This window comes from Acanthochromis polyacanthus, chromosome 3 (assembly GCF_021347895.1).
Source record: "Acanthochromis polyacanthus isolate Apoly-LR-REF ecotype Palm Island chromosome 3, KAUST_Apoly_ChrSc, whole genome shotgun sequence".
NCBI lineage: Eukaryota > Metazoa > Chordata > Actinopteri > Pomacentridae > Acanthochromis > Acanthochromis polyacanthus.
The window spans coordinates 7,916,121-7,932,968 of NC_067115.1; the positions used below are offsets into that span (position 1 = coordinate 7,916,121).

Sequence of the window (16,848 nt, forward strand, 5' to 3'; positions counted from 1 at the left end):
CTCTGCCTCCACCTTGCTCCACTCTGACGGCTCAGCGACAAGGCGAGTGACGTATAAATCACGTGACACAACGAATCGATAATGCAATTCGTTGCCAACGCTTTTAATAATCGATTATTATCGATTTTATCGATTCGTTGTTGCAGCCCTAGGTTGGATTAATATGAGGTTTGTCAGTACAGAAAGACAGCGAAGTTTGCTTATGAATGGTGGTCACTGTTTAAGTAAATTACAACTATTACACTGACAATACAGTAAAACACGGGTGACCCCAGCTGCCAGTATTCTGCTATTATTCTGGAGGAGCATTTGTTGATTTTTAATCGTTGAACCTGTGCTGGAGCTCTCAGACAGGGTCTTGGTCTCCAAGCTGGCCTTCTTGGGGATGGGCAGCGTGTTGTTGGGGGACTGAGTGGGGACGGATCGATTCCCTCTGAGGAGACGCTTCACATCGTCCAGCTCCGTCCCTGGAAGAGGAAACAGTAAAAATCATCCAGAGGACCACCAATGCTGCAGTGTTTCATTTATGCATCAACACAACAAGTCAAACTGTTGAATCTTACATTGTGATGTGCACTGCCAGCCCGGTCTCACGGGGATTCGTGAAACTGTCACGTCAGTTTTTGTTTCGGTTTCGTGCGCACCAACACGATGTCGTCATGTTTTTCGTGCCGCTCACCACGAGCGAAACCCGCTGTGGTAATCACATCTGAAAGTGGTTTATACCGGCGGATTCATGACGATCTAAGCTGTCCATCGGCGTTTGCGGTGGCCGCTGCAGCCGCCGCTGCGGCCGCCGGACATTCTTTAAATTCCTATGCAAATTCGGCGGATTCATGACGATCTAAGCTGTCCATCGGCTTTTGCGGCTGCCGCCGCGGCCGCCATTGTGGCCACCAGACATCATCTGAAGAATGTCCGGCGGCTGCAGCGGCGGCCGCAGCGGCGGCCGCAAACGCCGATGGACAGCTTAGATCGTCATGAATCCGCCGGTATAAACCATTTTCAGATGTGATTACCACAGCGGGTTTCGCTCGTGGTGAGCGGCACGAAAAACATGACGACATCGTGTTGGTGCGCACGAAACCGAAACAAAAACTGACGTGACAGTTTCACGAATCCCCGTGAGACCGTGTTGGCACTGCCTGTCCAAAAAAAAGTTGCACACACTTTCATTGGACCACCTTTAGGTCTGAGAAAGAGACACATTCACTGTGGCAACAAACATATTCATTACTGCAGTAATTATCCAGTGGAAGGCTCTTACCTATTTGCTTAGTTAAATCCAGGTGCCGACTTTTTTTTGGACAGGCAGTGTATGAAAATGTGACCACGGTTTTTACTCACAGCTTGAAGTAGGAGACGCACTCTGCAGCCTCGCTCTGATCTCACTCTCTGAAAAAAAGCAAATCAAATCAATCAGTCGGTTTGATGACTTTCACTGATAACAACCTACAAGTTACACTGATCCTTTATGCCTGGGCCTGACAAAAAAAAAAAATTGAGAACCACTGGAGGCAGTGGTTCTCAAATTTTTTCACTAAGGAACAAGATGTCAAAAAGAAAGAAGAAATAGATACGGGAGGGAAAAAAAGATTCAGATTACTAGTTCTTGTAGCACTGTCAATTTATTTTAATTGAACTGTAGTTTTCTGTAGTAAACTGTATTTGCTCATTTTCAGTTTTCCTATTTATTTCTGATTATTTAAGTGACCAGTTCTTAGAGCACTTTAATCTTGTTTTGTTATTATTTTGAACTGAACTATAGTTTTCTCCTATTTTTATTTAGTTTTTTTTTGCACTGTAATTGTTTACATAGTTGTTTACATATTGTTAAAAGTGAATCAATGTCCTTTTCCATGTCTTTTACTGATTGGTTGTTAAACAATATATTTGCACCATGTTGTAGTCAGATAGAGCACCTACCACCACCTACTGACCATTATTGTATTACTATAATCTGTAGTCTCAGATATCTTCATTTATTATTAGTTAGCGAGATTGTGCCCCGACCCCCACCCAAAAGCAAAAAAGTTCAGGCTCAGGATTATTTTTCACTTTAAGCCCTGCGCGCGCGCACACACACACACACACACACACACACACACACACACACACACACACACACACACACTTCCCTCATCCCCAATCCCCTGGTCCTTGTGCATCCCAACTTGTTAACCCATGCGTTCTCTTCCTGTATTTTTGCTATTCAGGCCTTCAGCTGCTATTTGGCTGGCAAGTAATTGGTCATTTAATTGTTTTTGAATCTGTCCATTACTTTCTCAATTGAGTGATAAATTATTTGTTCTATAAACTGTCAGAAAAGGGTGAAAAATATATTGTATCAGTATTTCCCAAAGCCCAAAATGATGTCCTCAACTGTCTTGTCTTTTGTCCACAACTTCGCGCTCCGCAGTACAGATACTGAAAAAATGTGACGAAACAAAATTCTAGCACTTTAGCTACAGTGGCGAGAGACAAATTTTCCCTAGTGCAAGCACAGAACTTTACAGAACTTGGGGCCACTACCACCCAAGGAGTGGAATATTTAATTTTGAAAAAAAGCATTTCGCCATACTTAAAGCTTTAAGTGCTTTCTAACACGGGACTAATAGTTTTGTATTGTTTTATGATAACAGGTTATGTCTGAAAAGAAGTGGTATCATTTTAAAAAGTGAAACCATAAAATGTAATGACCAACCAGTGTGCAATACTGGATTCTGCAAAAACATAAACAACTGAATGCAGAATACTGTAAAAAGAAATTCTCTACAGATATTTTTTCATCTATATCTAAATCTTATCTTAATACGGTTAATGTATTAACTCATTTATGTTTGTATGCACATATTTATTTATTTAGTACTGTTAACATATCAGAGTTTTGAGTGAGTTTTTCTTTAGATAGGCAAAGGCCATTTATTGATCACATATAGGCTATTAAATAAATGTTTACTGAAAACTAAAAAACATTTAAATAGAGCTTATTGAGGGACTAAAATACTGTAGAGTCTATGGCCAAATCAGCGTGATCATAAGCATAATCTGGTAAATTCACATACCTATACCTAACATATACTGTCGGAAATCCAGCTTATCTCATCATGATGTCCCTTACCATATGGACTTCAGGAGATGATTGGGGATGATAAACTGTGACCTGCTGGTTGGGTTCTCTCTATTCTCATGTTTCTTACATGTTTGTCTCCTGATGCTGCCTTACTTCAGCCAGTGCATGAGCAACAGAAAACACAGTTTTTCTTGTACCCACTGCCAGGGGTTCGAGTCTTCCCACTCAAACGTTTTTGCTTCTTTGGACGTGGTGGAGTTACGGGTGTAGACATTTTTAAACGCGCAGAGCAGGCAACCCGCGACAGGACCATAGGACTGGACACACAGAGAAGCATAGATATATATATAGAAGACTAGATACGCTAGCGCGCTGTAGCAGCCGGTTAAGGCGGCTGCACATAAGGACTGGTCACCCACTGACTCACACTGAAAAATAGCGCAGAAGGAATTGTTATGAATTTATTTTATTTTCAGTTTAGGTCGGATTTTTTTTGTGCGCAACGCAGATTTTCTATGCGCTGAGACTGTCAGGAGTGCGCAATTGCACGCGCTCGCAGCTTAGAGGGAACAGTAGTCACTGATTTTGTGACCACTGCAAAGAAAAATTCCGTCATTAAATAAAAATATATCATTTTCTGCATGCTATTTTCTGCAAAGTCTTATGGAAATGTATTATTGGTATGAGGGTGGACGCAAAAATCCCTTTAAAATTTGATCCTTATTTGTGGTTTTGGTGAACGGACTCACCTTTGCTTCTTTCTCCACCTCGTACTCCTGAACTGACCGGCTTGACTGTAGTTAGATTGTCCATCCAACGCTCACTGCAAGAACAGGATAATAATATAATTTGTAGGGAACCTTTCAGACAAGTGCTTTTCCATAGGCAGCAGAACAAAAACAACATCAGAAAATAAAAGAAAATCCCAAGAACAATGAACTAAAAGCATACAATAAGATTAAAAATAGGACTAGCTGCCAGATGAGAAGCTACATTTATAAAAAATATGCCTTAAGACAGGATTTAGTAAACATTCAGTCACCTTTAGACCTGAACCTGGACTCTGGAGCTGCGAGAGAGTTGCATCTATAAACTGTTTTTGGACATTAATCACCTAGAAGTTCACTTTTCTAGTTCAGTGTTTCTGCTACCCACATGCAATGGTGTATTACACCGTATGAAAGGCCAACGCTGCTACAAAAAGCGGATTTTCATTACACTGAACTTGAACATTATTGCTCCCTGAGGCAGTATTTGCACACATATTTCTGTGGTCATATTTCTCTCCTTTGTAGCCGCATCTCTGGTTGAAAAGGCTCTTTAGAATCCAGCATCCCATCGATTCAAAGTGTTCACCTGAAGCTCCACAGAAAGGGATGCAGCCCTTTGTGCACCTGATAAATGTGGCTTTCCTTTGAACAGAGAGCATAAAAGCAAAACTCCACAGCTGAAGCAGGTCTGAGAATTCACTCATGGCATTAAATATCTTCCCAGCAGTCACACAGAAGGACCGAAAACACTGAATTCCTCAAGGTGTTGGTGTACAGATTCTGACAGAAGAGGCATCTCGCAAGATCTTGATAATGATGTCAAACAAAAGAGGAATCCAGGTAGAAAACCACATAAAACTTTCACATCTGACACTGCAATCAACAATATAACCTTTTAAAGGCAGTATCAGTAAAGCACATGCAGACACATCTCTTAAATTTTTATTTGTGGAATAATCTGTGGCCACACAGGAGCTCATTATGTATCTGCAGTGTCCGTAATTGCCCCACCAGTAGAGGGCGCACATTCAATCCAACAAATCATACATTGCTGACAGAAAAAAAAGAAGTACTAAGACAGAAACAGGAGAAAGGATTTAGCCTGCAGGCACAGATTGTCCATTTGGGCCTCTGGCAACATTTAGAACTGTAAAACTCTAAATCTACATCTACATGTCAGTCAGTCACACAGTTTTGCCAGATTACTGAGATGCTACATAGGTTTTAAAAGAGGAACGATCAATTTTGTTCTTCTATAAATGGAAAAGTAAAATAATCAGTGATTAAAATCGAGCTTAATTCTGTGGCATGTTCACTTGCACACAGCAGAGCCATTAAGAAACATAAAACGATGAAACTTTACGCTCTAAAAGACAAAGTTCGAGCTCAACAAAGAAATTGAGGTAGCTTTTAATGAAATTATGTTCAACCAACAAACTGCACTGAGTTAGAGGAGTTAGCTTTTATTCTACAATCAAAGGTATTTTAATTAGCTGTCTTAATTGTGTGAAATTGTTCGGGTATGTTAAGATAAAGCAGGAGATTTGAAATTTTAAACTAAAGGTGAAGAAAAATTAAGTTGTCATTAAGCTGCCTCAACTTTTAATTAAGTTTTGAACAACTAACACAGAAATTTGAGTTTTAAATACGCAAAATAATAAGTTGATGCAACATAATTATGTCAGTACATCTCATCAAAATAATGTTTGGAGCTTGAAAAGTCAATAAATTACAATTAAAGTGTGATAAAACACAGAATTAAGCAGTGTTTCTCCATGAAATAAACACAGCAGCTTTATTGTAACTGCATATTTTCTTATTTAATGTTATTTTATTCAGTGAACTGAACTTCTAGGTGGTTAATGTTGGCTAATGATAGCAAAGTGCTCATATCTATCACAGTTTACTGACTTTATGAGTCTAATCTGTTACTGTTACATTACATTTTAGCATTCAGCATGATCCTGAGGCTGTTATTACTCTGATGGTTTTCTTTATTTCCACAATAAAAAAGCACATCACATACAACAGAAGAGACCATGATCCAATACAAGATCAGTTCATGAAGTGAATTAAACATTTTCTGTCAAATTCTTTGAAACCAGATATTCATGTTATGTACTAGCATTAAAGACAAACAGTGGTTGCTACCTTCTGTCTTTAATAGAGAAAAATTGTCCAACTCAAACTAACCCTATGACGTCAGGCTTCTGTAAGGGAATGAATGCATAAACTGAGACTGAAATATCATCTAATCATCTAAAGTATGTGGAGTTAGTTACATGTTCCAGTTTTTTTTTTCTGGCTCAGAATGAGTCTTTTGAAGTTAAAAGCAACAAACCACTAAGTCTGTTTTTCCCTATTTGACAGAAATTCATACATTTTTTTTGCATTTCTGACCATTTCATTAACAAAAATACACTGCTCAAAAAAATTAAAGGAACACTTTGAAAACACATCATATTTCAATGTGAGGAAAAACAAACTGGATATTAGCATTGATATGGACTGGATAATGTGTTAGGAATGAAACGATGCCACATTGTTTGATGGAAATGAAAATTATCAACCCCCAGGAGGGCTAAATTCAAGACACCCCAAAATCAAAGTGAAAAACTGATGTGGCAGACTGGTCCATTTTCTGAAATTTGTTGCCACCAACTCAAAACGGTACTCAGTAGTTTTTATGACCTCCATGTGCTTGTTTGCAGCCTGACAATATCAGGAGATGCTCTTCATGAGATGATGGATGGTGTCCTGGGGTATCTCCTCCCAGATCTGAACCAGGGCGTCACTGAGCTCCTGGACAGTCTGAGGAGCAACCTGATGGTGTCAGATGGAACTAAACATAATGTTCCAAAGGCATTGTATTGGATTCAGGTCAGGTGAGTATTGGGGCCAGTCAATGGTGTCAATTCCTTTATCCTCCAGGAACTGCATGAATTTTCTTGCTACATGAGGCCAGGCATTGTCGTGCACCACAAGGAACCCAAGAGCATTGCACCAGTGTAGGGTCTGACAATGGATCCAAGGCTTTCATCCTGATACCTAAAGGCAGTCAGAATGCCATTGTCCAGCCTGTAGAGGTCTGTGCATCCCTCAATGGATATGCCTCCTCAGACCATCACTGACTCACCACCAAACCGGTCATGCTAAACCATGCTATAGGTAGCATAACATTTTCCATGGCTTCTCCAGACCTTTCCATATCTGTGACATGTGGTCACGATGAACCTGCTCTCATCTGTGAAAAGCAAAGGGCACCATTGGCAAACCTACCAATTCCTGTGTTCTATGGCAAATGTCAACCGAGCTCCACAGTGCCGGTCAGCGAGCACAGGGGCCACTAGAGGATGTCAGACCCTCAGACCACTCTCATTACATCTCTTTCTGATTGTTTGGTCAGAGACATTCACACCAGTGGTCTGCTGGAGGTCATTTTGTAGGGCTCTGGCTGTGCTCATCCTGGTCCTCCATGCACAAAGGAGCAGATACCTGTCCTGCTGATGGGTTGAGGACCTTCTGCTGTCCTGTCCAGCTCTCCTCGAGTAACTCCTGGAACCTCCTCCATGCTCTTGAGACTGTGCTGGCAGAAACAGCAAACCTTCTGGCAATGGCACATATTGATGTGCCATCGTGGAGGAGTTAGGCTGCCTCTGCAACCTCTGTAGGGTCCAGGTATCGCCTCATGCTATCAGTAGTGACAGGGACCCTAGCCAAATGCAAAACTATTGAAAAACAGTCAGAAAACATTAGGAAGGGAAAAAAATGCCAGCGGCCTTCACTGATAAATTCATTCCTGTTTTAGGGGTTGTCTTATTGTTACTCCTCTAGTGCACCTGTTGTTAATTTCATGAACACCAAAGCAGCTGAAACTGACTAAAAACCCCCTCTATTACTTACATGACCAGATCGGTATCCCACATGTTTGACTGATTTGATGCAATACTTAGATTAAAAAGTGTTCCTTTAATTTTTTTGAGCAGTGTAATTACTGCCCTTGAGTAAATTGCAGCCCGATTAACAAAACATTAGTAAATAATTGTATTGCTGTTTCTGTTCTCTATTTTCATCATTTTGGCTGATGGTTTTCTGTTTGGTGCTGCCTAAAACCTCCTTGTGGAAGCACCAAAATAGGATAAACTTTACATTTTTTTTACCTTTAGGTGTAAGTAGCAATCTAAAAACAAAAACAAAAGGACACTCAGAGATGCGTGCATGAAGTTTAGACTTGCAATAATCTGCTTGAGGTGTCGTTCTGGAAATATTAGCTGGATCTTACAGGAGAGTCTGGGTATTCAGAGAGACAGAATGTAGCTGCCAGCAGTTTAACTCATTCCTACCCACAAACCTCCCACACAGCTGCACACAGTGTCCAATAAACAAACAGAAATTCCCACATTTTCCTGCCATGCTTACATGCACAATTTACAGAAGTATCAACATGTTTGGGGACATATTTGTGCAAACATGTAAACTATATCACACAGCTTTTTGTTTTTTTTATATAAAGCTTAATCACTATGCTGCAGACATTGCCCCTTGCAGACATGCTATCAATCCCCTAATTTTGTTTTTTAAATGCATTCTTGTAATTAATCATTTATTATAACTTCCCAGTTGTCCCATGAGGAATCAGTGAAATTTTGCATATTTTAAAAGTAGCCTAATTTTCGAACAATACTTTGTGGTTAAAATCATTCTCTAAACACATTTTTGCTACACTTCCATTTCCATTCTCGCTGCTAAATAAATTACACCCACAGGCTGCTGTTATTGTAGCTATTACTGTAATTTTCTGCCTTTTAATTGCTGAATCTCAATAAATGCACAGGTGGACCAGCAGCAAGCATGAATCATACAAACATACATTTGCAGGTGTTTTTTTTTTAAGCAGGCCCCAGAATGGAACCTTGGGGAGCTCCACATGTAATTACTGTCTGCTCAGATGGGAAGTTACCTATAGACACAAAGTAATTCCTATTCTTTTGTCAGGATTCTGCCTCAGTTGCTGCCTTTTTGTTCCTTTTCCCATTTTTTCCTCCCGTGTTGACTTGTTTTTCTGGCTCCCCCTGTCTGCTGCACCCGGTCCTCTGATTACTGTCAGCTGATCCAATCAGTTCAATTCCATTCACCGGGTCCTCCTCTCTGCTATTTAAGCCCTGCCTTTCCCTCAGTTCTTCGCTGACTTGTTGTTGGACACACACCTTGTCACTGATGCTGCTCCCCCGCGTTCCCTTCTCTGGATTACATCAGTTTTTGGACTTCTTCGCTTTGCTCCCCTTTTGAATTTACCCCTTTTTGGACTCAGCAGTTGGTATGGACTTTAGTTTGTTTTCACCTTAGTTATTAGTTTCCCCTTGTGTGTGTATCTGTTTTTAGCTCTGCCGTTTACCACTGTTTAGTTCCCTTCTAGTCACTTCAGTCCCGTTTTCAGTTTGTAGCATTTTTGATTAATAAACCCTTTTATTATTATTATTATTATTATTATTATTATTATTATTATACCCGGCTGCCTGTCTATTTGTGCCTGTGCTTGGGTTCTCCACTCCACATTCCTGACATCTTTAGGTAAGATTTGAATCTGCTAGTTTAGACTTGCAATAATCTGCTTGAGGTGTCGTTCTGGAAATATTAGCTGGATCTTACAGGAGAGTCTGGGTATTCAGAGAGACAGAATGTAGCTGCCAGCAGTTTAACTCATTCCTACCCACAAACCTCCCACACAGCTGCACACAGTGTCCAATAAACAAACAGAAATTCCCACATTTTCCTGCCATGCTTACATGCACAATTTACAGAAGTTTCAACATGTTAGAGGACATATTTGTGCAAACATGTGAACTATATCACACAGTTTTGTTTTTTTATATATAAAGCTTAATCACTATGCTGCAGACATTGCCCCTTGCAGACATGCTATCAATCCCCTAATTTTGTTTTTTAAATGCATTCTTGTAATTAATCATTCATTATAACTTCCCAGTTGTCCCATGAGGGATCAGTGAAGTTTCGCGTATTTTAAAAGTAATTTTCAAACAATACTTTGTGGTTAAAATAATTCTCTAAACACATTTTTGCTATACTTCCATTTCCATTCTCACTGCTTAATAAATTTCACCCACAGGCTGCTGTTATTGTAGCTATTACTGTAATTTTCTGCCTTTTAATTGCTGAATCTCAATAAATGCACAGGTGGACCAGCAGCAAGCATGAATCATACAAACATACATTTGCAGGTGTTTTTTTAAAGCAGTTTTTAAGCTGATAAACTCAATTTTCACTTTACCTTTTAGATCATTTGTACAAAAACAATCCTTCCCCTTCTCATCTCCCCCAGCGGAGACACAGAAATGAAGAAAACGAGGAGCTCCAGGTGCTGGAGGATCACAACGTGCAGCTACCTGATACTTACTTGCACCCGGAGCGTTTATGAATTGGCGTCAGTCGACAAGTTCCAACAGAGTTAGAGGGGTAGTTACTTCAACCCATGACAGGCTTCCTGGTTAGACATACAGGAAAAATAGCCCCAGGCCCAGTGAATGAAGGGGAATATATCACATTGGTATTAGGATCGTAAATGGGCTTTGGATTTGTGTTTCATCACTGTAGTACTAATTAGTTTTGTTTGTTGCTGTCATTAAAAGCCATTAAAAGCTCTGGGAGGCCAATCTATTCAAATAATGTGAGGAAAAATGTTGAATTCAGTGAAAGGAAAACTTTTCCAGACTTTTATTCTTGTAAAAATCAACAAACACAAGCAGACTGTTGGAATTATAGAGCTTGTGTGAAGCAATTTCTTTAAATACATCATAAAAACAGTTCTCCTTTGTGTAAGTTGGTGTTGTGCTTACATGCTTTGGGTCTTAGAGTTTCAGTGAAGCCTGACTCGCACACTGAACTTTCCCACAACACTTTGTATTCAAGCTCAGTGCAGCAGAAACATGCTTTATCTACAACATGTGGAGATTTCCATTGGCTCAAGCAATTTTATGTTCACTTATTTTGTCCTTTTCTGCATAATATAGAGACATTAACTTTATATAAAGACAGAAAATTCATCACAACTTCCACCTACTGTACAAAAGTGAAACCAAATACTATCAAGGCTTTGTGGGGATTTTGTCTTAGTGGTCAAACTATAGGCAAAGCAAGGCAAGGCAAATTTATTTATATAGCACATTTCAACAATGAGACGATTCAAAGTGCTTTACAAAGACATTAACACAGAAGATGACAATTATTATAAGAAAAACAAAAGAAAACATTTATGAAATCATTTAAAAAAATGTCAGAACAGTAAAAAGATCAAAAACAGAAGTCAGAAAACAAGGGCTGTTTAAAATAACTGTCATAAAATAAGAGTTAAAATAACAGTTAAAAGTAACTGATTTAAAATAATTTAATCAAAAGCAGCTGAGAACAGGTACGTCTTCAGAATGGATTTAAATGTGCTGAGAGTTTCAGCTGATCTACAGTTTTCTGGGAGTTTGTTCCATATATATGGGGCATAGAAGCTGAATACAGCTTCTCCGTGTTTGTTTTTTACTCTAGGAACTACTAGAAGACCTGATCCAGATGACCTGAGTGGTCTGGGTGGTTCGTACTGAGTCAGGAGGTCCCTGATGTATTTTGGTCCTAGACCATTTAAAGCTTTGTAGACCAGCAGGACTTTAAAATCTACCCTCTGAGTGACAGGAAGCCAGTGTAAAGACTTTAAAACTGGAGTGATATGATCTCTTTTCTTGGTTTTAGTGAGGACTCGAGCAACAGATTTTTGAATCTGCTGCAGTTGTTTGAGTGTTTTTTTAGGTAGACCTGGGAAGATACTGTTACAGTAATCAAGCCGACTGAAAATAAATGCATGGACTAGCTTTTCCAGGTCCTGCTGAGACATCAGCCCTTTAATTCTTGAGATTTTTTAAGTGATAGTAAGCCGACTTTGTAACTGCTTTAATGTGTTTTCCAAAGCTGACTTCTGAGTCCATCACCACACCCAGATCTCTGGCCTGGTCTCCAGTTTTTAACTGTAGAGACTGAAGCTCTAGGCTCACTTTTATTCGCCCTTTCTTGGCTCCAAAAACCATTACCTCAGTTTTGTCTTTATTTAACTGAAGAAAGTTCTGACACAGCCACTCATTTATCTGTTCAATACACTTTTCCAGCACCTGTATAGGACCATGGTCTCCTGGGGACATTGTAATGTAGATCTGCGTGTCATCTGCATAGCTATGGTAACTTACATTATTATTTTCAATAATCTGAACCGGTGGGAGCATATAGATGTTAAACAGAAGAGGCCCCAGAATGGAACCTTGGGGAATTCCACATGTAATTACTGTCTGCTCAGATGTGAAGTTACCTATAGACACAAAGTAATTCCTATTCTTTAGGTAAGATTTGAACCAGTTGAGTACTGTGCTGGATAGTCCCATTCAGTTCTCCAGTCGGTTAAGTAGTATATTGTGGTCGACCGTGTCAAACGCAGCACTCCGATCCAGCAGGACTAGAACCGACATCCTGCTGCTGTCTGTATTTAAGCGGATGTTTGAAGACTTAAATCAATAACTGATGACAGATGTGTGATTTTTCATGTTTGTTTCTTTTATTTCCTCAAACACGTCTGAAACCATTTTTAATACAACGTGAATGAGGAGGGAATATTCACACAGGTGTCTGAAAAATATCCTCCCAGAGCTGTTTTTAAAAGATCTATCTGATTATATTCTATATTTCTGTCAAAGTAAGCACATTATAGCTGTTTCAGTGTGCAGGTGCGGAACTCTTCTTTTCTTTCTTCTGTCACATTTTTCTTCGCTGTGGCTTCATTTTCACTGCAGTATTAAGTCCCACACCTCTATGGAAACAGAACAATCATGAAGAATGAGAAAGAGCTCATTCAGAATCACAGAAATAATAAAAAAAATGACTCCTCATACTATAGATACTTTGAAACTTACATTTTTATTTACCCGTTCTCTGCTCTGCTCTACATAGCCTGCAAGTTTGAAGTCAGTTCATGTCCTTATGTGGAATTTCTTCATTAATGTTGTTTCACGTGTTCATGTGTGAGTCAAGAACCAACATGAAGTTCTCTTTCAGGGGAATTTAGTTGCAGATTTGGCTTGTTTTCAACATCTCATCTTCTAGATGCTTAGTTGTGTGGAGTTCTGACATGTTCTGACATGATTCAGGGTGTTGATTTTATGCTTTTTGTGTCAAACGTGATAATAGATAGTGGAAACTTTTGTCTTTTATTCTGCACAAAAAACATTTCATCCAGACAGGCTTGATTTGTAACCTGGCACAGAGTCAGTCTGTCTTCTTATTTTATGCTTCACAATAAAAAAACTATTTTAATATTTGGGCCTTTTAAACATATCGCAGGAATCTCTTTGACCTTGGTTGTTCCTCTGTTTGTTTATAAGCTGTACTGCATTTTACTGACTTCTGTTTCTATTATTCCTTTGTCAAATTTTTTATCATGTCAGATGATTACAGGCTACGCAGCAGAAACACCTGTGTTCATTTTTCAGCAGGGTGTCTCTTATAAACTGCCACCTGAATTTACATATGTGCCAATATGTATGTTATGTTGTTTTGTACGTGAATTGCATGTACAGTATACACACAGATGCTCTGACACAAATGAAGTTCCTATCAGAAAAATAAAGTTCTTTTAATTGAATTGAATTTTGCATATATATCCAGTCATATGTCTTCATGTTTTATACATAAAACATACATATACATGACATAAATATGAAAATATGTTTATTATGAGCTTATATGTATTTCTATTAGCATATATGTAAATGTATATATTTATTTTAAAAAACAATCATTAATAAACATCTTACAGTGTCCTTCCTATTTTCATAGTTTTTCTAATTAATATAACTTTGAACAACAAAAACCTTACTAAATATACTGACAGTCAATGGAAACTTTGAGGTAGAAATGTACCCAGAATTCTACTTGTAGGGAGGTTGTAATTATTCATTGTGGATTTACTGATGATCTAGTGCCCTGGTAGTTGAGATAATGATGAGTTGTCATTTTGTCATGATTCATTGCACATGGGTTGGTCACTTTGCAAAAGTGAACCAAATACACACCAAGCAATACTCAGTGAGTATCTGCACAATTTGAGAATGGGTTTTGAAGGCCTATATAAAGGCCCAAAAAAGGCCACCATTGTTAGTCCAGTGAACAGCATCATACCGCGTCTATCACATGAACGTCGTCTCCGGGCACTGGGTATGGTGGAGGCCGGTTTGAGCTACAGTGATGTAGCCAGGCGTATGGGCTGTTCCCAACCCACAATCAGAAGCCTGGTCCAAAGCATGCGCCGACGGATTGCTGCCTGCATCCAAGCAAATGGAGGCCATACTCGGTATTGACTGTTGTGACTTTGTGTTTGGCAGGTGCCGTTTTCTTTTGTGAAATTCTTTATTTTGAAATCATCCTTGAAACTTTAGATTTTTGTTTCTGTATGCCAATATGCTAAACAAATGATTCATATTAAGAAAATCCAGTTTCGGGCTTCAAAATAAAAATTATGTTGAAAAATATGGTCTCAAAGTTTCTATTGACTGTCAGTGTACATAAATATCCAGCTTTTTTTTTTAAAAAAATCTTTACAATTTCAATTTAAAAAAAGAAAATATCTATTTCTATGTATGTCGGTCATTTTACAAATATAGATTCACGTTTTACATGTAAAACATACATATGTATTATTTACACATGTAAGAAACAGTCACAGTTACATTTTTACAGTGTCCCAGTATTTTTTGGGGTTTGGTTTTTGTTTCGAATCAAAAGAAAATGCAGCTTGATTGCATTGTCTCTTTTGCATATAAAATATAAACGTACACAAATAAAATGAACAGAAACCACAAGCAAATTTTAAAACATGAAGTACATTTCTTGGCCACGCCCCGGAGGTTTTGGGTAGTACTTCCGGGTTAACTGTCATGGAGGCGACCTTTACGCAGTCACGAAGTAAATAATTTTATGTAAATATATAAAACAGGCCGTTTTTCAGAGCAGCCATGAAGTTAAGCGAGGCGATAAAGTGGAACACACGAGTTTCTGCTGTCTACGCTATTGGCATCTGGAGCATGATCGGATCTTACGCATATTTCAGATACACGGGGAAATATAAGGACTTCACAGGTGAGTAACATGGACTGTAGCACACAAATTGTTCACATAGAAGTAAATAAAATTGGCCGAATTGATTATCAACAGTGTTTTTTGTTATATCGTTGAACATGCTGGCATTTGTCTCTGAATTTCTTTGGTACTGAAGAAAATTTAAAAACAGAAGAATTCTCAGGCGAGTTCTGAGCTGCTCCTCTGCCTCGTTTTTAGCCTCTATTTGTTTAAAATTTGAAAAGTTAAGTCTGCCAACTTTTGCTATTTACTACTCAGAGGCTTAATTATACGATCTTAATGTACAGTTCAATTCCTGATTCTAATTTTGAGACTGTTCTTTTCATAATTACAAGAAGATGCACAACAGAGTAACTGGGCAGGAAGTAGAATCACTCAGAACTTGCCTGAGAATCCCTTGATTTATTGGATTTCTTCAGCGTCAAAGACATTCAATATTAGTTGTTAGTACATCCACTGGTGAACAGCGAAAAGATTTGTTCATAGCTAAATATATGAAACAACTTTATACTTTTCTATACTTATCTCTAATTTACATCTCTTCTTTTAACAAGATATTATCCAAACTGTTTTGAGAGACTAAAACACTCTCATCGATATCTAACTTCTTCTCTCTATTACATTAAATCAAGTCACAACTTATCAATAATTATCCACAGTTTTAGAAAATGGTGTATGCAGTATTAGCATCAGCATGTTGATGTTATAGTTATTAATGGATTAATGCTTTTCATACTGAACCAGGTGGTCAAACATGACCTGTAATATACATTTATGTTGTATATGCTCCTATTTCTGCTTTTCCATTTGATTTTATTATTATTGATCATATTATTATTGTTGTTGTTGCTTTAGTGTGACAACAATCCAATAATTTGATATATTGCAGTAATACACAACGCCAAAATAAAGTTTACTTTTGCACTCCGAATGTCGCAATATGAATTCCTCTTATTATTTTTTATTTTTTAATTTATTATTGTTACTAGTAGTAGTATGACATATTTAATAATGCTACAACAACCCACAAACTTCTATTTGATGTTAGCACAGTGTAAAATATTATTGCCACTATTAATTGTTATTTAGAAACTTTACCTGTATTTGTTAGAAGTAAACTCAGCATTCTCTTTAAATGCTGCAATGCAGTAAACTCGTTCTCATTTGTTTATTCTGTGGTAACTTTTGCAGCTGTTCTATATTTCCTGAACTCAGTTCACTCAGACATGGTATCCATCACAGTAACTAAATTATTGTTTATATTTTTCATACAACTTAGTGACAAAAGAAGAGGAGGAGGAAGAGACTCCAAACCGGGTTGTTTATGAGACCGCTCACTCCAGAACCGTCATCGTGTACAAGGAAGGCTTTGTCCCGTACACCACGAGGATCTACAACTTGTACAAATACTTGACCGGTGAATCTGGTGACAAGTAGCTGCAGAGGACACTGTCGAGTAAATCTGGATTTATTTGTGTGAGGACATGATTGTAATTTATGAATGAAACCGCGGAGACGTCTCCACACATCCTGGTCTGAAGGAGCTGCTGTTGTGTTGAATGGAAGTGGATTGCAGAAATGTAATTATTAATATTAAACTGTTAGCAGTGACCTGTTAGCACTGATGTTCATGTCAGCCAAAGTGTTATCAAGTTGCTCCAAATGCTGATGTTGTTTAAATAAATCTTTCTTTTCCAGTTGTGTCAACAAGCTTCTTTTTCCCCTTTTTCTCTGAAGATCACAGGCATCACTAATACTGTAATACCTGTAGTAGCTCATCTTAATGTTGTGATTTGCACCTCAGCTTTTCTTAATGTGACAAAA

The 16,848-nt window shown here is 38.4% G+C and overlaps 1 protein-coding gene across 1 annotated transcript; it reads right to left on the reverse strand.

Moving 5' to 3' along the window:
• Positions 1 to 213: 213 nt before the first annotated feature.
• Positions 214 to 10,485, reverse strand: LOC127533148 (collagen alpha-1(XVII) chain-like). Its single transcript, XM_051945520.1, has 4 exons — positions 10,133 to 10,485; positions 3,823 to 3,896; positions 1,348 to 1,395; positions 214 to 467 (listed from the first exon to the last, which is right to left on the reverse strand). The coding sequence occupies exons 2-4, from the start codon at positions 3,884 to 3,886 to the stop codon at positions 214 to 216; spliced, it is 366 nt and encodes a 121-aa protein (XP_051801480.1). The 5' UTR covers positions 3,887 to 3,896; positions 10,133 to 10,485.
• Positions 10,486 to 16,848: the final 6,363 nt, after the last annotated feature.

Coding starts and splice junctions, on each gene's coding strand:
- LOC127533148 (XM_051945520.1), bottom strand. CDS start 3,886: ATGGACAATCTAACTACAGTCAAGCCGGTCAGTTCAGGAGTACGAGGT. Junction 1,396..3,822: donor AGGTGGAGAAAGAAGCAAAG/GTGAGTCCGTTC, acceptor GCTTTTTTTCAG/AGAGTGAGATCAGAGCGAGG. Junction 468..1,347: donor TGCGTCTCCTACTTCAAGCT/GTGAGTAAAAAC, acceptor TTCCTCTTCCAG/GGACGGAGCTGGACGATGTG.